This window comes from Chiloscyllium plagiosum, unplaced genomic scaffold (genome assembly GCF_037043375.1).
Source record: "Chiloscyllium plagiosum isolate Xiang-an unplaced genomic scaffold, Cpla_swu_hap1 HiC_scaffold_2, whole genome shotgun sequence".
Lineage (NCBI taxonomy): Eukaryota > Metazoa > Chordata > Chondrichthyes > Orectolobiformes > Hemiscylliidae > Chiloscyllium > Chiloscyllium plagiosum.
Window position 1 is genome coordinate 82,675,803 of NW_028270140.1, and position 24,018 is coordinate 82,699,820.

Genomic DNA, 24,018 nt, shown 5'->3' on the forward strand with positions numbered 1-24,018 from the left:
CTATTCTATGTATCATGTATGGTTTATTCTGTAGAATAAAACTGTATGCATTATTTGCACATTTGCAACTCAGTGGAAGTATAATAGGCTGCTAAGTCTCTAATGAAGTGTTTGCCTCCCATTTCTAACTGAAGGTTCTTTTTTAAGAGAAGTAGGGTACAGTGTTGTGTTTGTTTATTTGTTCCACTGACTTTGCTTCCAGCTCAATTTATGTTTCCCTTTAGTGCCTCTGTTTCCCTTAATTTTGAATTGTTCCTGTACCTTTCTGGCCTTGGTCATTTTTAGAGAGCTATTTTAAACTACAGCCTTGTAGTTCAAAAATTGTAACCATGCAGGTGCAAATTTCAGTCACGCGAAGGTATTTGCACCAAACAAGAGGTAATGATAATACATGGTGTTCCCTCTACCTTTGCACCAATTTGAAGAAACAAAATGGCAAAGTGGATGGATCATTGGACACAAATAAGGCTTAGTAGTGTATAAAACCATGTGCAAGTAATTTTTAAATGTATTTCTATTATTTTCTTTCATTTGAGCCTTTTGGCTATGCACTGAGGACCATTAAGGGGTTCTTTTCATTTAAAAGCTCAAAACAGCAGGCTCTCTTTTTTTTACGGGGAGAGAGACAGGGAATGAGTCTTCACTGCCTCAACACAGGTCTGTAACCTTTAGCCATGTTTACATTCTAACTTTACTGTTAGAATTTTATCCCAGCTTGAAGGATCTGCAAATCTCTACTCCTAGTCGCTGATGCTGCAGGTTGGTCAAAATATACTATTCGACTATAAGTGATGGAAGCAGAATTAGACTATTTATCCCATCAAGTCTGCACCACCGTTCAATCAATACAACCCCAGTCTCCTGCCTTCTCCTAGTTACGTTAGATCCCCTTCCTAACCAAGAATCTATCTCTCTCTGTTTGAAGTACACTCATGGCTTTGCATCCACAACCTTCTGTGGCAATGAATTCCACAGACTCCGACTGCAGAAATTCCTCCATATCTCAGTTCGAAAGAGTTGTCCCTTCACTCTAAGGTGGTTCCCTTTGGGTCCTTGACTTTCTACTAGTGGAAAAAAATTCTCCATATCCACTCTACCCAGGCATCTCAGTATTCCATAAGTTTTGATCAGATCCTCCCTCTTCCTTCTAAACTCCACTGAGTACAGACCCAGAGTCCTCAACCACTTCTCTATGACGTGCTCTTTATCCTCGGAATCATTCTTGTTAATTTCTTCTGGACCCTTACATGTAAGGCCCAAAAATGATCACAGTATTCCAAATGCTGTCTGACCAGAGCCTTATACAGCCTCAGCAGTACATCCCTGCTCTTGTCTTCTAGCTGTCTTGAAGTGAATGCTGACATTGCATTTGCCTTTCTAATTGCCAACTGAACCTGTCTGTTAATCTTAAGAGAATCCTGAATGAGGATTCCCAATATCCTTTGTGTTTCAGATTTCCAAAGCCTTCCCCCATTTAGAAAATAGACTATGCCTCGTTTCTTCTGACCAAAGTGTGTAACCACAGACTTTCTCACATTGTATTCCATCTGCCGGTTCTTTGCCCACTATCCTAGCCTCTCCAAGTCCTTCTGCGGCCTCTCTGTCTCCTTAACATTACCTGCTCCATCACCTATCTTTGTGTCATCTGCAAACTTATCATCAATGCCCTCGGTTCCTACGTCCAGATCATTAATGTATAATGTAAACGGTTGTGGTCCCAACACTGACCCCTGAGGAACTCCACTAGTCACTGGCTGCCATCTTAAAAAAGACTCCTTTCAACCCTCTCTCTGCTTTCTGCCAGTCAGCTAATGCTCTATCCATGCCAGGACCTTGCCTCTAACTCCATGGGCTCTCATTTTATTCAGCAGTTTCCGGTATGGCACTTTGTCAAAGGCATTCTAGAAATTTAAATAGATCCTGTCTGCTGGCTCGTTACCTCCTCAAAGAATTCTAACAGATTTGTCAAGCATGACCTCCCCTTGATGAAGCTACGCTGACTCAGCCCTACTTGACCATATACTTCCAAATACATCACAATCTCATCTTAATAACAGACTCCAAAATGTTGCTAATAACTAAGGTCAGTCAAACCAGCTTATAATTTCCTGACTTCTGCCACCCTCCCTTCTTAAACAGGGTATCACATTAGCATTTTTCACTCCTCTGGTACATTCCTTGACTGAAGGATCACCACCAATGCCTCCACAATCTCCTCAGCCATCTCTTTCAGAACACTGGGGTGTAGTCTATCAGGTCCAGGTGATTTATCCACCCTCAGACCTTTCAGCTTCCCCAGCACCTTCTCCTTAGTGACGCTCACTACACTCACCTCTGTCCCTGACCCTCTCGAAGTTCTGGTATGCTGCTGGTGTTGTCCACTGTGAAGACTGATGCAAAGTGCCTATTCCATTTCTCTGCCATTTTTATGTTCCCCACTACTACTTCTTCAGCCTTCCCTACATTGATCGTCACTACATTGCATGTTTTTTTCTTTTGCTTTTATGCTGTTCCTAGCTTCTCTTGTCAGCCATGATTGCCTCATTCACCCCTTAGTATGTTGCTTCTTCCTTGCTGTGCCTCCCAAATTATCCCCAGAAACCCCTGCCATTGCTGCTCCATGTCTTCCCTGCAAGGCTCCCCTTCCAATCAACTCTGGCCAGCTTCTCCCTCATGTCTCTGTTGTTATCTTTACTCAACTGTCTTACCGTTACATCTGATTCCAGCTTCTCTTCCTCAAACTTCAGGGTGAATTCTGTCATATAATGGTCATTGCTCCCTTGGGGTTCCTTACCCTTAAGCTCCCTGATCACGTCTGTCTTAGTACACATTACCAGATCCAGAATTGCTTGTTCTCTAGTGGGCTTTGCCACAAGCTGCTCCAACAAAACCATATCACAAACATTCCACAAATTTGTCTTTTAAGATGCACTACCAACCAGATTTTATAGTCCACCTACATATTGAAGTCCCCAATAATTATTGTAATAGTATCTTTCTTATGTGTCTTTTCTATCTTCTGATTTATTTTCTGTCTGATTTTCTGACTGCTGTTAGAAGGCCTGGACATAATTCACATGAGAGTATTTTTTTCCTTTACATTTCCTCAACACTTACCCACAGAGATTCCACACCTTCTGACCATACCACTTCTTGCTAACAATTTCATTTCATTTCTTAATAAGAAGACAACTGCACCCCTTCTGCCCATCTGCCTGTCCTTTTGATAGGATGGTGTATCCTTGGATATTTAGTTCCCAGCCCTGATCTCCTCGTAGCCACATTTTGTAATGCCCACAACATTGTCCCCACCAGTTTCAATCAATGCTACAAGCTCATTGACCTTGTTTCTTATATTGCCTGCATTGAAGTATAACACCCTCAGTTTTATTTGGCCTCTCCCAACTTCTTATGGTTGTCCCTAAAATGCTGTGCCTGAAGTCAAATTCCTGATCTTTTACATTCTTTCTGTCCTATTACTTGTTCTGGAAACTTTAACAACCTCTCCTGAGCCCTTCTACCCGCTTAACTTTGTCATAAATTTCCATGCAACTGAATCCCACAATCTCCAGCCAACTAAGTAGTTTAAAGCTCTATCTACAGCCCAAATTATATGATCCACCAGGACTCTGGTCCCAATGTAATTATGATGTGTCCCATCAAACAGCTCCCTCCTTCCCCAGTATTGGTGCCAATGTCTCATGAATGCAAATCCATTTTTCCCCGTCATCTGTGAGCCATGTGTATACCTCTTTAATTTTGGTGATCCGGCACCAATTGGTTTAAGTAGTAATCCTGAGATTATTACCTTTTTGTTTCTGCTTTTTTAATTTAGCCCCTAGATGCTCATATCCCCTCGGCAGAACCTCTTTTCGCTTTGTACCTCTAGCTTTGGTACCTATGTAGACCATGAGAACTGCATCTCCCCCAACCCCACTCCCAACCAACCCCATTCCATTCCAAGTTCCTCTGGAACCCAGATGAGATATCCCGAATCCAGGCACCAGGCAAGCTACATAGCCTTTGGAACTCTCAATCCTGGCCACAAAGAACAATGTCTATTATTCTATGCTACCCCGATTAAAACTATATTTCTCTATTCTCCCCCTTCTTGAATGGGTCCCTGTACCATTGTGCTATGGTCAGTTTGTTGTTTGTCCTACAGCCCCTGCTCTCATCCACACAGGGAGCAGAAAACTCAAACCTCTTAGACAAGCTCAAGAGCTAAGGCACCTTCAGCACTACCTCCTGGAACCCTCTACCTGCCGAGCTCATTGTCATACTCTCCTGCCCCTGACTGAGTTCAATGTAGTTAATCTAAGAAATGTGACTGCCTCCTGAAACACAGCATCCAGGTAACTCTCCATGATGTGTTTGAAGCTCAGACTCCAGCTGATTAACTCTGAGCAGGATTTCCTCAAGCAATCAACACTGGCTATCAGTGTGGTTACCAGAATCCACAATGGGGTCCACCCTCTTCTACATCATGCAGATACAACACATTGCCTGGCACTGCATCTCTACTTACTTAGCTCTTAATTTGTTGTCTTAAAAATTTCCTGCTGGTCTTTTAGCTTGTAATCTGTAAATATTTTCCCTATTTGCCTTCAATCTGAAAGTAACCGATAATTGATACTCAAGTTAGCAGCTATAACCAACAAATAAACACATGGTTGTCCTGTGATGCTGCTCTTTGTTTTGTGTGGCCCCAAAACCTGAGCTTCAACTCATCCTGTTAAAAAATAGCCTTCTAAACTATGAAGCAAAAAAGCAAGCAAAAAGAGCCTCTTCCCCTTTGCACCAAATTCCCACTGCCTCCAAAGTCCCCAAACTATACATTCACTCGAGCTGTGTCTCACTTCAGATATGACCTCTCCTTCCTGACCATGAGAAGCTGGGCTATTGTCAGGTTGATTTCCAAACAGGTTTTCAATCTACTGAGACACTGAAGTTGTTTCTTTATAGACAGGCACTGCCGCTAACCATAAGGCATGTTTTGCCTTGAGCAGATCACCTTCATTTTCTGCAGCAATGCTTATGCTGTCTCCCATAATATAAGCAGCTAGTTGCAGGTTACATAGCATTGAAGGATCTAACGGATGTTTATTAAAGCTCACTAAAACAGACAAATATTTCATTCACAGGCACTTCAGTGACTGGGCTCAAGTTAAACTACTCAATTGCAAAGAGTAACATACTTCTACCAGAATGTCAGGCTTCAAGTGGCACCTATTAAGATGGTGGCTGAGACCTATGTGCCCTCAAGTTACATGCTATGATATTGTTTAAAATGATTTTCATTTTATATATTTTTATTTCATTTACAGGATATGGGAGTCACTGGCTAGGCCGTCACTTATTGCCTACTCCTTGTTGCCTTTCAGAAGTTGGTGGTGAGCTGCTTTCTTGAACTGTTGCAGTCCATTTAGTGTACATCCATAATGATGGTAGGGAATGAGTTCCAGGATTTTGACCCAGCAACACTGAAGGAACAGTAATGTTCCTTAATCATTACCTTTAAAGTCTGAGATTCTGTGACTCTTAAAGGAATACTGACAAACTGATCATGAGATACAACACAGCACCAACCACAATCTCAGGTCATCCAAGTTGTTTTAAAGCCAATGAAGTATTTTTGAAGTGTGCACCCTTTTGTTTCATTGAAGTCATAGAGTCATACAACATAGAAATAGACCCTTTGGTCCAACCAGTCCATGTCAACCATAATCCCAAACTAAACTACTGCCACCTTTTTTTCTTTTTTTTAGATTAGATTACTTAGTGTGGAAACAGGCCCTTCAGCCCAACAAGTCCACACCGACCCGCCGAAGCGCAACCCACCCAGACCCATCCCCCTACATTTACCCCATTCACCTAACACTACAGCATTTTAGCATAGTCAATTCACCTAACCTGCACATTTTTGGACTGTGGGAGGAAACCGGAGCACCCGGAGGAAACCCATGCAGACACGGGGAGAATGTGCAAACTCCACACAGTCAGTTGCCTGAGGCGGGAAATGAACCCAGGTCTCTGGCTCTGTGAGGCAGCAGTGCTAACCACTGTGCCACTGTGCTGCCCATTGCCTGTGCTTGGTCCAAATCTCTCCAAACATTTTTATTCATGTACTTATTTAAATACCTTTTAAACATTGTAACTGGAGCCATATCCACCACTTCCTCTGAAAGTTCATTCCACACACAAAAAACTCTCTGTGTAAAAGTATTGCCCCTCGTGTCTTTTAAAAACTTTTCTCTTCTCACCTTAAAAGTATGTCCCCGAGTCTTCAAATCTTCCACCCTAGGGAAATGACAACTGCCATTCACTTTACCGATACCCCTCAATATTTCATTAACCTCCATAAGGTAACCTCTCAACCTCATATGCTCCAGTGAAAAACGACCCAGCCTATCCAGCTTCTCCTTATAACTCAAACACTCCATTCCTGTCAATTTGCACAAAGTAAGGTCCCACAGACAGCAATATGATAGTGACCAGATACATTCTATTTTAGTGATATTTCTTACAGGATAAATACAGGGGCAAAACAATGAATTCCCTTCCTCTTCTCCAAGTAGTGACATTAAATATGTTATCTTCACCTGAGATGGTTCACAGAATACAGTTTGATATCTCATCTAAAAGGCATGGCATTCTGCTTTATTTTTCTATGTCAGATTGCAGAAAAAGGATTCCTGTTGACATCAATTCAAAGTTATGGTGGCCAATTCAAAAGACCTGAGGAAATTCCCAGTATAGTTTCTTTTCCTTTCAACAATTCATCTTGATTCTGTCAATTGCTTACTTAGCACATTCAGAAAGCACTAAAATCTTCCAGTCACAAAATACATATCAAAGAATTCACAATGTGATTAAATTAAAAATAGTGTGGACACTTTTGTCAGTAGTTAAATAAAACACATAGACCTACAGGACTAATAGGCAGCAGCTGTCATATGCATTAAGTAGGACCAGGTCTAACCTGAAAAACTCAGGCTGTCCAGCACAATGCCATTGAAACTAGAAGTGCCTATTAATCAGAGAGCTGCAGCAGAGTCTTCTATATAAGAATGAGCTCGAACAGATTGGCTGGAAGAAGGTTCAATAAGGAGTAAGGGATGTTATATGGGCTCCAGTGAGCCCTTGATTCTTTTTGGTGTCAAGGGAATTCTGAAGTCAGCTCTTATATTTCTTGTATGTTCATTTAACTGTTTCATATCATTGGAAAATATTCGAATTATGCAGAATTATAAAGATAATAATGAGAAAAAGATGACCACTTTCCAAACAAATAACCTGTTTAGTTATAATTGCGTTTCCATTCTTGCTGAATTAAATCCAAAAATACAAAATGTATTGTTTAAGTCAATAATATAATGAAAATTTGGTTTCCTTAAGACTTTCTTACAAATATGGATACCACTTTAGCCATAATTTGAGGAAATTGCTATTTTACACAAAATATGAACCTGAACTTCACCAAATTTCAGTAGGTTTGACCTTTTTGCTCTGAACAGCAACAATAGCTGGTAATGTTTTTAAAACATAGATATTCTATTACAAGAGTAGGTCTGAAAGTACAGTGTGAATGCTGATTGATTTGTCTGTATTTTCCTATAGTAGGTGGTATTTCAATCAATGCTATCTGTAGTGGTTTGCATACTTAAGTTGATTGATCAAAGTCTATGCCACTCAGTACATGCCACTCACGGAGTCTGTTAAAATAAAACATGCTAGCACCTTTTCCAAACATGCTGAGCTGAATTCCCTGATCATTGGAGGTGGAATTGGAAGCAACTGGGGGAAATTAGAGGAGAGCCACATCAGGTTTCTATTTCCAGGGAATATCTGCTTCAATGAGATGGCAGGAAGCCAAATTACACTGACCGTGGTGTGATTTAATGGTTTCCACCATTGGAGTGACCCCAAGTACACGACCAGAGTGTGACGCTACTTGCAGTTCATTGGAGTGGCCGCTTGGCAACAGCTGAGTACCTTCCAGGGCCAGAAGATCTATGTGCCAGTGACAGAATCACAGGAATCAAAGGCCACTTGGCTTCCAAGCTCGTCATCCTGCCTGCAACAGGTCTCTCTATTTGTGCCTGCCTCAGCCACATACATCTCTCTCACCTGTTAAGTGCCATTCTGAAGGGCTGCGGGTCCTCTCCTTGTGCCTCCTGCAATGACGGGATTGCAACCCATCTGGGAAATAACCCTGTTGGTCACTGTACCTTCTATCCTCATTCAAAATCACAACATGCAACAAAAATGATCATAACGCGTCAACACCAAGTGTGAGTTTACCATATTATAATCATTGCCAGGGATACCGCTGTGTCTCTCATTTCAGTTTAGAATTTTGCTTTTCTAATATGATTCATATGGTTCATCTGTTTTACGTCCAGTTTCTCTTTTTTGCTGCTGGCAGTTGCCAATACAAGATCAACAGCAAAGAGCATTCCATGCACTCAGTACTTGACAACTTTTATACTGCATCACTATTAATTGTGGTGTAATGAGACATTCTCCCTGTTGCTGTATCACTCTGCAGTAGACACACTAATACTGACCAGATAGGCATGCAAATCTGCAGGGGACCCCACATGAATCTTTGCTGATCAATTGAAATAGAGAGAAAATTAAGCTAGTTCTCTACTTCTTTCCCCAAGCTCCGGACCCAAGTAATCTAATTTTTACAAACACAACAGGAAGTAAGTTTGTCCCAATTACTCTGCATTTCTCAGGATGTACTGGGACTAAGTGTCATAATCACATCCTTGTAAACTGGCCTTGTGCCTATGGATGACACTGTCCAGTGACATTGAATTGTGGAAAAGAAGGGTATTCCATGAAGAATGTACATCAACAGAGGCAGATGATCAGTTCTAAAGAAATATATGAACTACAGAGCAGTAGGTAGAAAGGAAACCACATCAAAGAGGTGCAAAGGAAGTGGATTACATGGAAATTTAGAGCTCTATGTGATAAGATGATGAACCTTTGGAAATGAATGCATTGGGAACATGAAAACAGGAAAATCAGAGCAGAGATAGTCCATTTGACTCCTTAATACCTTTTGCCTCCAGAAATTTATCAATTTCTTTCTTAAATACATTCAGTGATTCAGCTTCCATAGCATTGTGCAGTAGAGAATTCCACAGGTTCACCACCCTCTGAGTGAAGAAATTTCTCCTCATTTCACTCTGAAATAGTTTACTGCGTATCCTAATAGTAAGACTTTCTAGAGATATTTAAAGAGAAGAGTTAAGAAAGTGGGCATTGGTCCTGTAGAAAGTCAGACTGGAGAATTAATAATGGAAAATAAGGAACTGGAAAATGAATTGAACAGGTACTTTGTATCAGTCTTCATTATTAAGGATACTAGCAACATCTCAAAAGTATGATAAATCAAAAAATATGAAAAGGTGGGAGGAACTCCGGAAAATCACAATCACCACACAAATGGTACCAAGTAAATTGTTGGAGCTGCAGGCTAGTCAATATTTAGCTCATGGTGGACTTCACCTAAGGGCCTTAATTAAGTAGCCATTGAAATAGTTGATGCAAACTCAGAAATACTGGGGAAATTCAGCAAATCTGGCAGTGACTGTGGAGAGAGAAATAGGGTTAACATTTCAGAACGTTTTTCTGAAGAGTCATATTAAACTCAAAGTGTTAACTCTGTTTTTCTCTCCACACCGATGCCGCGGTTTCTGAGTTTCTCCAGCATTTTCTGTATTTGTTTCAGATTTCTGGCATCTGCAGTATTTTGCCTTTATTCGAGGTTGCTTATATTTTGGTTTTAATTTTCCAAAACATCCATGATTTCGGGATTGCCCCATTAAATTGGAAGATACTTAACGGAAATCCTTTATTCAAAAATGAAGACAGACAGAAAGCAGGCAAATACAAGCCAGTTAGCTTCACATTTGTCAGAGAGAAAATGTTAGAGGCTATTATTAAGTAAATTACAGTTGGGCACTTGGATAAGTTCGAAGTAATCAGGCAGAGTCAACAAGTTTCTGCAGGCTAGAGGTGTTAAAGAGTCAAATGGACTATTTCTGCTCCTATTTTCTATGTTTTCATGTTTCCAATACACTCACTTCCAGTGGTTGATCGCCTTATCACATAGAGCTTTGGCATCAAAGGGAAACCATGTTTGACAAATCTATTGGTGTTCTTTGAGGAAATAGCACATACTGTGGAGAATGGGGAAACAGGAGAGGTCCTGAGACTCGATTCCCAGAAGGTCTTCAATAAGATGCCAAATCAAAGGCAATTGTAGGAAATAAAAGGTAATTATGTACTAGATTAGATTAGATTACTTTCAACGTGGAAACAGGCCCTTCGGCCCAACAAGTCCACGCCGACCCTCCGAAAAGCAACCCACCCAGACCCATTCCCCTACATTTACCCCTCCACCTAACACTACAGGCAATTTAGCATGACCAATTCACCTAACCGGAGGAAACCCATGCAGACACAGGGAAAATGTGCAAACTCCTCACAGACAGTTGTCCGAGGCGGGAATTGAACCCGGTTCTCTGGTGCTGTGAGGCAGTAGTGCTAACCACTGTGCCACCATGCCGCCCCGAACGTATCAAATTGGCAAGAATGGAAGATAACAGGAAGCAGAGAGCACGCGTAAATTGACCTTTTATAGGTTAGCAAGATGTAGTGAGTGATTTGCCATCGGAATTGATGGGAGCTTAACCGTTTACAATCTACATAAACATAAGAATGTAAGAACTAGGAGCAGGAGAAGGTAAGTCCCTCAAGCCTGTTCCACTATTAAATACAATCATTGCTGCTCTCATCTCAGCCTCAACTCCACTTGCATCCCTACTCTCCATTACCCTTCAACCCATTACTAATTTAAAAATCTGTCTTCTTCTCAAATCTATTCGGTCCACCTCCGCGCTCTGGGGTAGTGAATTCCACAGATTCAAGCCTTTGAGAGACATAATTCCTCCTCACCTCTGTTTTAAGTCTGTTACCCCGATGCTAAAACCATGAGTTTTTGTTCTAGACAGCCCCACACAAAGAAACATCTGCTCTATATCTACTTCGTCAATCTCCTTTAACATCTTATACATCACATATAAGTCTCCTCTCATTCATCTAAACTCCAGAGAGTATAGGCTTAAACTCCTCAATCTCTGTTTATAAGACAAAGCCCTCATCTCTGGAATCAATCTCGTGAACCTACTTGATTTCGATGAAGGAATAGAAGGTTTGTTTGCCAAATTTACTGATGACACAATGATCAGAAGGCAAGTGAGCTATGAAGCAGACGAAAGGATGCTATAAAAAAGTGGAATGACTGTGCAGATATGTGGCAAATGTGTGAGAAAATGTGAAAAGATCCATTTTGGCAGTAAGAATAAAAGTGAGTATATTATGTAAATTATGAGAGACTGCAGAACCCCAAGATACAGAGAGATCTTGGTGTACTCATGTATGATTCACAATAGATTAGTATGCAGGCACAGCATTAAGAAAGACAGTAGAATGCAAACTTTGAAGAGAAAAGTATGGAGGTTATGCTTTAATTATACTCCAGGGGATTGATGAGACCATATCTGCGGTACTGAGTACAGTGTTGGTCACCTTATTTCAGGGAGAAAGTAAAGGTGTTGGATGAAGTTCAGAGGAGCAGCTTTCCAGACTAATGTCTAGAATGAGAGGGTTATCTTATGAGAAAAGGCTGGACTGGCTAGCTGGAGTTTAGAAATGTCGAGGTGTTTGACTGAACAATAGATCCTCAGCAGGACAGATGTGGAGAAAATGTTTCCTCTAATGCGGAATCTAAAACTAAGGGTCACTGATTAAATGTAAGGGGTTACACATTTAAAACAGAGATTAAAGCAAGGGGCTGAAAGGTTATCAAAAGTAGGCAGGAATTGAGATTTGAGGTTTACAATTAAATGAACTTTTGAATGTCAGTGTAGACTCAAAAGCTCAAAAACTCAAAAGTAAACTTAAACTTAAGCTGCTAATTTGTATGCTTGCATGTGTCAGCAAGTCCTCTCATGAGGAAAGATTTGACAAACTGGTCATGTTTCCATTGGAGATTAGAAGAGTGACTTAATTGAGGCATTTAAGATCCTGAATCATCTTGATAAGGTGGATGTGGGTGAATCAAGAATGAGGGGGTTTTTTTATAATTAGGGTTGATCTTTCAGGATAGAAATTAGGAGTTTTTTTCCACACAGATATTGTGCAATTTTGGAATTCTCTGCCTCAGAAGGCAGAGCAAGTAGAATTGTTAAATATTTTTTATGGCAGAAGTAGATAGATTCTTGTTAGCCAAGGGAATCAAAGGTTATTGAGGTACATGGGAATGTGGAAAACAAAACTCAAACAGAAAAATTTGTGATTCTACTGAATGCCAGAGCAGACTTGAGTGCCCAAACAGTGTCCTTCTGCTTTAATTTGTATGTTGGTAAATCTTTGCTGAATCAAATAGTAGAAGGAATTAAAACATTGGCAAAGATTTTTTTAAATATAAAGACTTGGGTAATCAGAAATTTGAGAAAATGCTGGAAAATCTCAGCAGGTCTGGCAGGCAGCATCTGTAAGGAGGGAAAAGAGCTGACATTTCGAGTCTAACTTACCGTTTGTCAAAGCTTTGACAAACGGTCAGTTAGACTCGAAATGTCAGCTTTTTCCTCTCCTTACAGATGCTGCCAGACCTGCTGTGATTTTCCAGCATTTTCTCTTTTGATTTCAGAGTCCAGCATCCGCAGTAATTTGCTTTTAATCAGAAATTTGAGGCGGAGCTGAAATGTGGAAATATCATAGATAAATCTAATCAAAGCAAAATCCCAATTCTAGTCAAAATCTGGAACTGAGATTTTGTAAAGTAAACTGAGCAAAAATTTCTACATTATCAAAATAATTTTTTTTCAAAAATCTTTTATTAACTCAGAAACATCCAAACATCAAAAGATAAATACAGACGAGAGGGTCAATCAGCTAATCTTAGTTCAACCATCTCATAAGAAAACATCTACAATCAGTTTATAGCATACAGCTCACATTAATTATTTAATTTTTTTCCCTTCATTACCTTTCAATTGAGAGAATAAAATAAATCATTGAATCTTTCATATTACATCATATTCTGGATTTACGCACAACATTGCTTTTCTTTTACATTCTTTTCCTTTTTTTCAGTAATAAGCAAATAAAGTTGTATTGAGCAATAAATGACTGTCTGAGGCTCAGTGACTAGCCTTGATCTTCCTTTCTTTTAATCTGTTCCACTTCCTAATTCAATCAACAAAACAACTTCACGATATCTAGAGATACTCTCATGGAACTATAACTTCAATAGATTTTCTGTCTATTAAAAGTCAATGGATGAAACTAAAGCAGTTTATGCTCTGCTGAAAAAAAACTGTTAGATGAAAACTTTTAACAAAGTGTCTTAGATTTTATCTATCTAATAGTTAAAAATGCAGATTTATTTTGCAAGTAATAACATTAAACATCAGGAAAAATAATATAATAGCAATATATTCAAAGGCATGGTCAATTATGGATCCTATGCTATAATTTTCTTCAATGGATATACTCAAGTGTACTGCAGTCCATTTTATTGACCAATACTACTCTTAACAATAATAAATGTATTACCAAAATGAGGAAACTGCAGCACACATTAAGAAACTTACAAAACAGAAAACACACTAAAAGGAAATACTGTTCATCCATTATATTCTGCTGTAAGACATGTTCTAGCTCATTGTCTCACATGAGATTCTTGCACTCATTACTAGAGAAGAATTTTCCCATTGTTTTCCTCACAGCCTTTTTCATGTTTGGGTTATTTTTTTCTCAGTTGATCTGCAAGGTTGGCTGAAGAATCCCATCTACAGAGTGTCAATCCGGCATTCCGAGCTAGCGCTCAGATCCCTGTTTTCAAGAACTCGTTGGAGTAGGACCAAAATCCAACTCTTATGACTCAGAGGCAAGATTGCTATCAATCTAACACCATTTGGATATAAGTATTCCAGAATATGTCTTCTTCATATTTTGAGCACATATTCAAATCTCCACTACTTGGAGTACCAGATTGGGGTTCAAATCCATCATTTCCTGACTCAACAGTGAGACTGATAACACATAGCCAAGTGTTCATTCTGTAGCTGCTAAAATAGTTACAAATAATCAGCATTAACTGTATAGGCAATCTTAGTAGGTAACCTAGGGCCAAAATGCCTTAGAATTTTTGTCAGAGAAAGTGAGAACTGCAGATGCTGGTGACCAGAGAGTGGTGCTGGAAAAACACAGCATGTCAGGCAGCATCCAAGGAGCAGGAGAATCGATGTTTTGGGCATAAGCCCTTCATCAGGAATGAAAGGCTTATTCCTGATGAAGGGCTTATGTCCGAAATGGCCATTCTCCTGCTCCTCAGATGCTGCCTGACCTGCTGTGATTTTCCAGCACCACACTCTCAACTTAGAACCTCGGTCAACCTTGCACAAAATTCTGAGAGACAGAGGCCCAATTGGGCCAGGTTGGCACTGGTTTTAGGAGTTTCCAATTGTCTTTGCCCACTTTATCTGGGGAGATCTGTACACTGAATGAGTTGAGGAATCTCTAAATCAGCACATGCGAATCCCCACTCTTGCTGCAAAGCAGGATAGCAGCCTAGACATACTTCAAGAAAAGGATTCTCTTTTAAATTCTTAATGGTTGCCCACCATGTAAAGAGCTGAAGAATTCATGGCTGGGATCAAATAAATCGTCCACTCTGATGGTGGGTATTGGAAATGTCCCCAAAGTTTTGCATATGCCCATCTGCTTTGTACAAATGAGGTGCCCTCATTATTCTTTCAAAACCTTTATCAGAACAAAAATATCTATGCTGAAACCAATTACTGCAAGACCAGGAGGTCTTCTGCTGCAATGGGTGATTGCTACTCCTGTGCTGGATCTCCAAGTACAAGACCTACTCCAGGACTTGATAAGCAAGGATGGTGTGTTCACAATGGGTTAACTATCAATTTGTAAGGCTTTCTAATATGCCCCAGTGACAGACAGTAATACCAGTGGAGATTTCTTAGCAGACATATGGATGGAAAGAAAATTGGAACTTCTACCATCACTATTCACAGCTGCAGACCATGGCATGCATGTAAAGTGTACGTTTCCACAGAAACTCAGACTCCTCAGGGGACCAGTTTAGTTAGTTGACTGGGTGACTGTTATGGATCAGATTGATACAACAGCATGGGGTTAAACAAAATAAATTCTATTAAGTTTCTCAAACATTATTTTTCTTAATCAAATCCATGCAGGTTGGCTTTGCTTAATCCATATTGCTGCTTAACCCATATTACTTACAAATAAATAAGAATGTGGGTCTCATGATATACATGAAATCCCAAAAGCATTTTAAGTTGTTCACAAGTAGGCGGGTATCCCATCAGGTAAAGTTGTTGAAAAGGCAGCAAAATAATTGAAATAATATGGCAAAAAGTCTTCTTTCCTGAGGGCAGAAAGAGCTATTGTTTAAGCGTCTGTTGTGACCACATCTCCACTGATGCAGTCTGTAAAACCACAGACTTTTTAACCACCTGTAGCCTACCTTGTTGCTGCTACATTGGTGTCAGATTTAGACTCTGGTATACCGTCTCTTTGTCTTCCCCTGCTGGCTACCTGCTCAAAGTAGATTGTCTGGCAAAGTTCAAATGGAGCCCAACATTTAAAATCTACTGCACATCAAACTCGAACTCAAAGGGTTCCTACCAAGAGTTAAAACTTATCAAAATTTGCTCGTACTGATACAGACTAATTCACCTATAAATTACCAAGTCTTTACTCATCTCTATAATTTAATAGGCATGTTACATTTTCTTTTCTGAGGATTGAAAAATGGCAGCTCAAACCTGCGCTATTTCCTTTCTGACTAGCTTCTATTTTGTAACCAGTTACACTTTTGCCTTTAAATTTGTTTATGGGATGAAGTCTCACTCTAGACTGACTCTCCAGTGTAGTTCTAAGCAAGTGTGGCTTTATGAGAACTATTGTGCACTGAAGAAAACATCATCCTCTCTGCCTATTTCTTGAATTTATGTGGATGTGAAACATTCATTGCAATGTTTAAAGAAGAACAATGAGATCACTTGGTTTCCTGGGAAGAACTCCTGCCTCTACCAACATGACCAAAAACAGATAAATTGGTCATTAATCTCATTGTTGTTTGTGGAATCCTGCAGACTGCATACTGAATGCTATGTTTGCTTACAGAACAACAATCACTGTATTTCAAAATAATTCAGAGTGACGCTTCTAAGAGCCATGATAAAGCACTGTACAAATGCAAACAATTTTTTACAGTTTTCAACAGCACTGAACAAAATGTCTAGCAATGAACATGCTATCACTTCTCCCCAAATTGAGATAAGTCACCAAGGACCTGAACAGAATTTTGTGGAATATTACTGAATTATTGCAAATAATTTTGCATTATGTTTAAAATGTTATGACATTTGCTAAAGAAGTAAATTGTTGCCACAAATTCTTGCAAGTCTATGGGCTTTGGATTTGTAAGTCTATTTTTAATTGGCATTTTTTTCTTATAGCTCCCACTGTCTTGCAAATGCCTGGAAATAGCAAAAACATTATAAAAAAATACAACTGTAATTTTGCATATGAAAAATTGTGTTTATCATTATAACTGCGATTCATGTACTAAAATGTTATAAACACTAATGCAATTCTCTTTTCATTGCAGTATTTTATTATGGACAATACTATTAACTGTAGGAAATATAGGGAAGATATATGGAGTATGAGACACCATCATAGGTGCTCAGTTTGAATCCAGCTCAGACAGAAAAGCTGATCATTTCTGTTAACTGTAATTATACAACTATCAGTGAAATGGCTTTGGGCAATCTCAATCTAGTTTTCAATCAGCCTGAGTAGACCGAACAAATCTGCATTTAATTTGCCGTGAATTGACATTAGGCTTGCCAGTCCCGCTCAGAGAGACTTTCATGGGGACAATTGGTATAGAACATGGAATGCAACATAACAATGCACTCTTTTCAGACTCAGACATGTTAAAAAAAATTCTCTTAACTATTTTGTGCTCACAACGCATTCATCATAGCTAAATGACCCACTCTGGTATTTACATTTAGTAAAAGTATTTATATCTTCTTCTAGAATGTTGTCACAACTTTTCTGAAATAGAATCCAGATTTTCCCTATTCGAGTCATAGAGTCATACAGCTTGGAGACAGACCCTTCGGTCCAACTCGTCCATTCTGACCAGATATCCTAAACTAATCTAGTCCTATTTATCAACACTTGGCTCCTATCCCTCTAAACCTTTCCTATTCATACATCCATCCAGATGCCTTTTAAATGTTGCAGTTGTACTAGCCTCCATCACTTCCTCTTGCAGCTCTATTGTTGGGGCAAAATAAAGAAAGCTTTAGATTGCATGTGGTCTTTGTAACAAATGGTCTGCTAATGACTTGGATCAATCTTACATACTGCAAAGGCTATGGACCCTGACAACATCCAGCAATGACACAGAAGCTTTATGCACAAAACAAACTGTGTCCCTAACCAAACTAGTGTAGTACGGCTAAAACACTGGAATCCACAGGTCAGAGATTTGGAATTCTGTGGTAAATCATCTCCTGTCTCATCAAAGGCTATACGGCACAAATCTGAAGTGCTACAGAATACTCTCTACATGCCTAGAAAATTGCAACTTCTAGAACAGTCAAGATGGCTGCCACAGTCCTGGGCAAAGCAATGTTTGATCAACATCCCACCCATTAAGTTAAATATTCACTTCTTCCAAATTGTTCATAGTGGCAGCAGTGTGCACTGTATGGAAGATGCATTATAGTAACTCACCAGAGCTCCATTGATGACACCTTCCAAAGTCATGACCTTTACTATCTGGGAAGGTAAGGAAGCAGATGCAAGAAAACACTACCACTGGTAAAATAATATTGCGGATGTACAGGACACTGATGAAGCCCCTTTTAAAATATTGCGTACAATTGTGATTTCCCTGCTATAGGAAAAATGTTGAAAAACCTGAGAGAGTTCAGAAAAGATTTACAAAGGTATTGCCAGGCTTGGAGGGTTTGAACTCTAGTGAGAGGCTGAATAGGCTGGGGCTATTTTCCCTGGAGCATCAGAGGCTAAGGGGTCACCTTATAGAGGATTATAAAATCATGAAGGGCATGGGATGGGTTGAATAGCCAAGGTCTTTTTCCCAGTGTAGGGGTGTCTAAAACAGAGGATATAGGTTTAAGGTGAGAGGGACAAGCTTTAAAATGGACCACGCAGAGGTGAGGATGTGTATGGAATTACAATTACAATATCTGGATAGGTGCATTTATAGGAAGGATTTAGAGGGATACAGGCCAAATACTGGCAAATGAGACTAGATTGGTTTAGAATATCTGGTCGGCCCAGAGGATTTGGACCGAAGGGCCTATTTCTGTGCTGTATAACTGTATGACTCATTCCAAGCTGCATTTGACATAGAACGGAATCACTACTCTTTCACTCTCTTCCCAGCAGTACTGTGGATTTACCTGCATGAGGTGAGAAAAACAGTTCAAGAAGGTGGCTCATCATCATCTTTGCAAGATCAATTCTGGCAATTATAGATGAGAAACAAATTCTAGCAAGCAAGAAATGTCCACATCCCATTAAAACATGAAAAAATAATGATAAAAATCCACAACTTCATTTTGTTGAACTTTAATTAGTGCAAAAATGCCGATAGCGCAAACTTGAAAGTAGCAAATCAAAAACCGTCCTGAAAACTGAACAGGAATAAGAAAACAGTCCTGGCTTTTCAACACTATAATCACAGTTTCAATTGAGTATTAAGAGTACAACAAAGTACAAAAACAAGGAAAGAACTCGCAACCTATTTTGTGCAGCACTTCCACAGTCCATATAAAGTATATCAGATGTTCATATCTCAAAGATTCTAGCTTATTTTGAAGTAAATTATATAGAAGCATAATGAAAGAGCCCTGATCCATTTTGCGAAGAGAATTCAAAATGACATAATCGATTTTTTCAAGATTGTGGAGATAATTGCAACTTGATACTGCCAAACAATTCAATAGTCGTAAAGATATTTTTTAAAAATTCAATTTACAATGTAAGAAAATACTCACCCAACTTCTCAAGTCTTGTTTGAACTTTGTAACTTTGAAACTCTAACAGTATAGGTTAATTAGGTAGCTGTATCTGCATTATCAAAGCATTTTAAACAACTGGATTACAAAAACATTTCCAGCAAAGATTAAAGGTTTTTTTCTTTGAAAGTAAAATTATAGACAGATATTAACAGTTAGTTAATACCAATGCCCTTTTATTGCATCCATCATCCAAAATGTTAATATTAGCCTTGTCAGGAATCAAAATAATATTGGACTTGTTGAATTTTCACTACTAATGCAAGCAATATATCATTGGATATTATTCCAGATGTGCTTTCCCATTTGGAGAGCTATTGGGGTAGCATCAGTTCCTCGTACTCTAAGGAATAACATGAATGTCTGTCTTGATGGCCATCAGTGACACCTGAATTCCAGAAAGCACAATGAGACAGATTGTGATGGAGAGGGAAAGCTGGTAGTACATCCATTAGTTAGACTAATAATTGCACATTTAGCCCAGATTTATATCAAGATAGAGCACATCCCACTGTGCTGGAAGAAGTCACGCATTGCAAGATCAACCTCCTAAGCTGCCATCTCTCATTTCTCTGGGGCAGAGATTGGATCGGGCTGTATTTCACACACATGTTGCCATTTAAATAACCAGCTGCCTCCACTGATTTGGGATTTTGGAGTCCCTGGGATTTGAAACTTTGAGTGTGGAGAATTAACCAGGTAGCAGCAGATCTGTTCTCAATGAATTCCTTTTGGATATCAGGGTACCCCTTTGGAGTAGTAAGGTACCCCTGCAGATATGGTCCCATGATATTTTGAGGGTCAGGAGCAAGTACCTTTGAAGACTGTTAGCTGTGGAGAAACTTGGGCGGAAATGATTCATAAATTCCTTGAATCGTCCAACTTCTGAATAAGTATCAATCTTCAAAGTTTGGGTGAAGATTTGTAGCTCGGGTGCTCGTTGTTGTGGTTCTGTTCGCCGAGCTTCTAGGAATTCCTAGAAGCATGGTACTCATCCACAAACTCCATCAACAAACACATCGACCTGGACCCAATATACCGGCCACTACAGCAGACAGCTGAAACTGACAACCAGAAGCGGCAGGGACAGCCCACTATAAATGCCGGAGGAAACACCACAGAAGCGCTTCACAGGAGGTTCCCAAGCACTGAGGATGTCACCTAGACAGGGGACGAAATGTTTGCAACAAAAATTTCCAGCTCAGCGAACAGAACCACAACAAGTATCAATCTGTCAAGGACTGTCCACAAATATAAAACTCAGCCATGAGCTCTATGGGGAGTTAGGGGGTGTGAGAGATAATGTTGAGGCAGCGTTATGTTCTCCCCTTTTGAATCAGCTGCTAGGACATATTTAGTGGAGGTAAGACACCTTTGGTCGAGTGAAGATACCCTTTGAATTCATGATAAATCATGCTCGTGTTAAAATGTTCATACATTCACTGTGACTGGCAAAGCTGTTAAGGGACTTATGTTAACAAATGGGACTAGATTAGGTTAGGATATTTGGTTGGCATGGACGAGTTGGACCGAAGGGTCTGTTTCCATGCTGTACATCTCTATGACTATATGACTCTAAACTGTCCCAAAGATATGTGGAGTTAAAATCATGCAAGGTATTTCAGAACGCCTGGCCATATATAACCATTATAAGATTTGTGCTGTGTGACTGATTTTCACAATAGGGTACTTATTGACAGATAGCTATGACCACTTATCGAATGGAAATGTTTGTTCACGGAAGTTATGAAGCACTTGTGTGTAGAGTCGATTTACATAAAGGAACGGTTAAACCAATTTCAATGTTAGGGTGATTTGTGTATCAATGACAGTGTATTCTTTTCAATAGTGAATGGTAACTTTGTTTTCTGTCAAGTTGCCTCCTGATTGATGCCTAATTCTGATAATAGCTGAGTTAGCATGGAGATGGAAGGGCATAGGGAAGTGGGAAGGTATTATGATTCAGTATAGAGGTGATAGAGGGCTATGGGGACCATTGTGCATATAGTTGACAAGAGCTCATAGACATGAATAGACTGCCATTGCAAGTATGAAAACCTGTGGAATTTCCTAAATGGGCACAGTGTGACATCACAGGATATAAGGAGCCAGACGAGGTGAATAGGTTAGCATAGCAGTATGAAGGGCCAGTGGGATGGGCACAGAAGCACAGGTTGGTATGAATGGGACATAGAGAGTAAGGGATGAGAGCAAGATGGAAGTTTGTTGTTTTTACCTTTATTTTTAATCTTTGAGTAAAGTGTCAAAAGTCCCCAGGCAGGCTTTATGCACTGGTCATTTTGGGAACTGGCAAGCGTTTAGACTCTTCCTGGGATGCCCAGTCTGAATCCCAATCCAGTAACCCCTCACCCCCACTGGACTGAATTTAAAGCGTGGGCATGAATTTCTCATGAATAGGCACCCTCAACTCAGGAATGCAAATTGGGGCCTTATTGTTTAAATTATTGCTGCCCACAAAGTCACTGGAAGTGTAAGCTGGTAACAGTGCAGCAAGGGTAACAGGATCATTGATAACCTTAGTGAACAACAGAACAGATATCATCTTAAACAATGAGATTAAAGGATTAAGAAACAAAATTAGAAAGTACTGAAAAGAAGTGTTTAATAGAGTGGTGCATTCAATGTCAAATCAGGTACAGAAGGAGAAATAAGGAGAGAAAAAGAGAAAAGTAGAATTTTAAAAATCATTTTTCCTTTTTCATGTTTAAAACCTCCTAAATTATTTCGCAACCAGAAGAAACTAGGTTCCACGCTTATGATTGTTTACTTTCTGGCTAAGAGAGTTGATTGGCAGTGATTAACAATTATTGTATCATTAAAAAGTTAATTTCATTGATAAATGGCATGCTTGACTTTCTGAGCAATTAATTTGGAAACACAGCCATTTCATGAAAATCACATGGACATTAAGTGTGGGATGCAGTTTCAATAGGTTAATGGCAAGCTGCAGAAATGAGCTAGAAACTTGTGGTGATTCACAATTAACGTGGTATTTCCACTCTGCTTGAAGCTGTTGGCTGATATGAGGGTGAATAAGTTGTATTTCATTCAGATACGTTTTGTTTAGCCAGCATGTGCTACTCTTCATTGCATATTCAACTTGTTGAATATTTCAATAGTTCTAAGACCTCATGTTAATGTTATGGCTCATATGTCAGAACAGTGCTTAAAACAACAAATATGAGTGTGAAAATATCTACATTTCTTGCAGTGCCCCATTTATGTGCAGACAATAATTATTAAAATAAGAAATATATTTCAAATCAATGCCTGCAAAGATAAAGTACCATCCCCCCCAAAAAAGTCAGTTATAAAAACATGCATTACTCTTTTTAAGTAGAAAATATACTGCAAACAAAGACGTGGAAAATGTCACAGTCATCACAGTATATGATGAATTGTTTCTAAATGACCAGAACTCATTGTTGGCAAACTATCTGTTCAGTCTCATGCAGAAATTAAAAACATGAATTGTAAAGGCCTGTATCACAAGTAGACTGATATGTTCAGTCCAAAAGGAGTTAAAGAGGCTCCAAAAATGGGTTTAACTATATATTATATTATTGATCATTTATTTCTAATATAGCTGAAGTAGTATGATTTCCATATTCTTAATGTTGTGTCATGTCACTTTTACAAGACTTGTTTTTGACATTCTCATCAAAACATTTGTCTTTAAAAGGTCATTCTTGTCATTAGAGTGTGATGTCAAATTCAACAACACTCGAGATATTTCATACAAACAATATATTTCATACAAATATATATCATACATACAATATTATTGTATATAACATCTTATTCTATTGCATGGCCATGTTGTACCTTTGATGTAACATTTACAATGCAAATTAATGGATGAATGGTGCAAAACTTGCTAATGTTCAAGTAGTTTAAGGTCAATTGCTTCTTACCTCCCAGAGATGACGACTGTTCTTGAGAGCTCCAACTTGTACTTTTTCTCTGGAGATAGCAACTCCCTGGTAAGGCCCAAGCCAGGTTCCCTGTGGAATGCGTTGTGCTGCACAGATGCCATAGCCCAGGCCTGGCACGGTGCTTGTACATAAGCACACTTCGCGTGGCAACTCACGCAGGCCACACGGCACATCAGGTGGAGGTGCAGCTGCACTGCTGCTTGTACCCACTAGGCGACGCAGTGAGTGTAGTGGCCCATGCATTGGGCACTCACCATTCCGATTGTCAGCACACATGTCACAACCTAAGGAGAGAAGGACAATTTAGACTAGTCAGTGAAGGAAAAACCACTTAGTCTAAAAGATAGTGGAACGGGCATGGATTAGACTTAGAGACCAGAACAGGGTCATAGTTTAATCTGGCAGCAAAGAAAGGAGGTTGGACTGAAAGGAGGTTAGACAGAGAACAAAATAGGTTAAATCAAGTCATAAGTGAAAGGGCAAGTTTGGCTGAGTGGCAAGTGGGCTGATGTATTTCATTGAATGGCAAAGAAAGGAGAACAGATAGAAAACGGGTTACTCTAATCAGCAAGAAAGAAGAACTGGGAAAGAAGAGGTACAGACCACTACTGTACTAATAATTATAATTAGATTTGTACAATGTCTTTCATATTGAAGCCTCTCAAAGTACTTCTTGCCATACATTTTTAAAATGTAGTAAATGTTGGGTAGAAAGGCAGATCATTAGCAATGAGCTACACTCGAAGGTGAGGGAGTGAGCAAGATAAGGTGAGTAACCAAGGAACTGAAGATGCTTCATTCAATCCTTAATGGATATTTAGAGGGACAGGCTAAACTAGACAGCAAGAAGGAAGGTTAGATTA

The 24,018-nt window shown here is 39.4% G+C and overlaps 1 protein-coding gene across 1 annotated transcript in view; it reads right to left on the reverse strand.

The window, feature by feature from the left end:
- prdm6 (PR domain containing 6) overlaps positions 1-24,018 on the reverse strand; it is a 231,646-nt gene that overhangs the window by 201,242 nt on the left and 6,386 nt on the right. Inside the window, exon 3 of the mRNA XM_043721601.2 lies at positions 23,135-23,439. Within this exon, the coding sequence (XP_043577536.1) occupies positions 23,135-23,439 (305 nt within the window). The remainder of the gene's footprint in view (positions 1-23,134; positions 23,440-24,018) is intronic.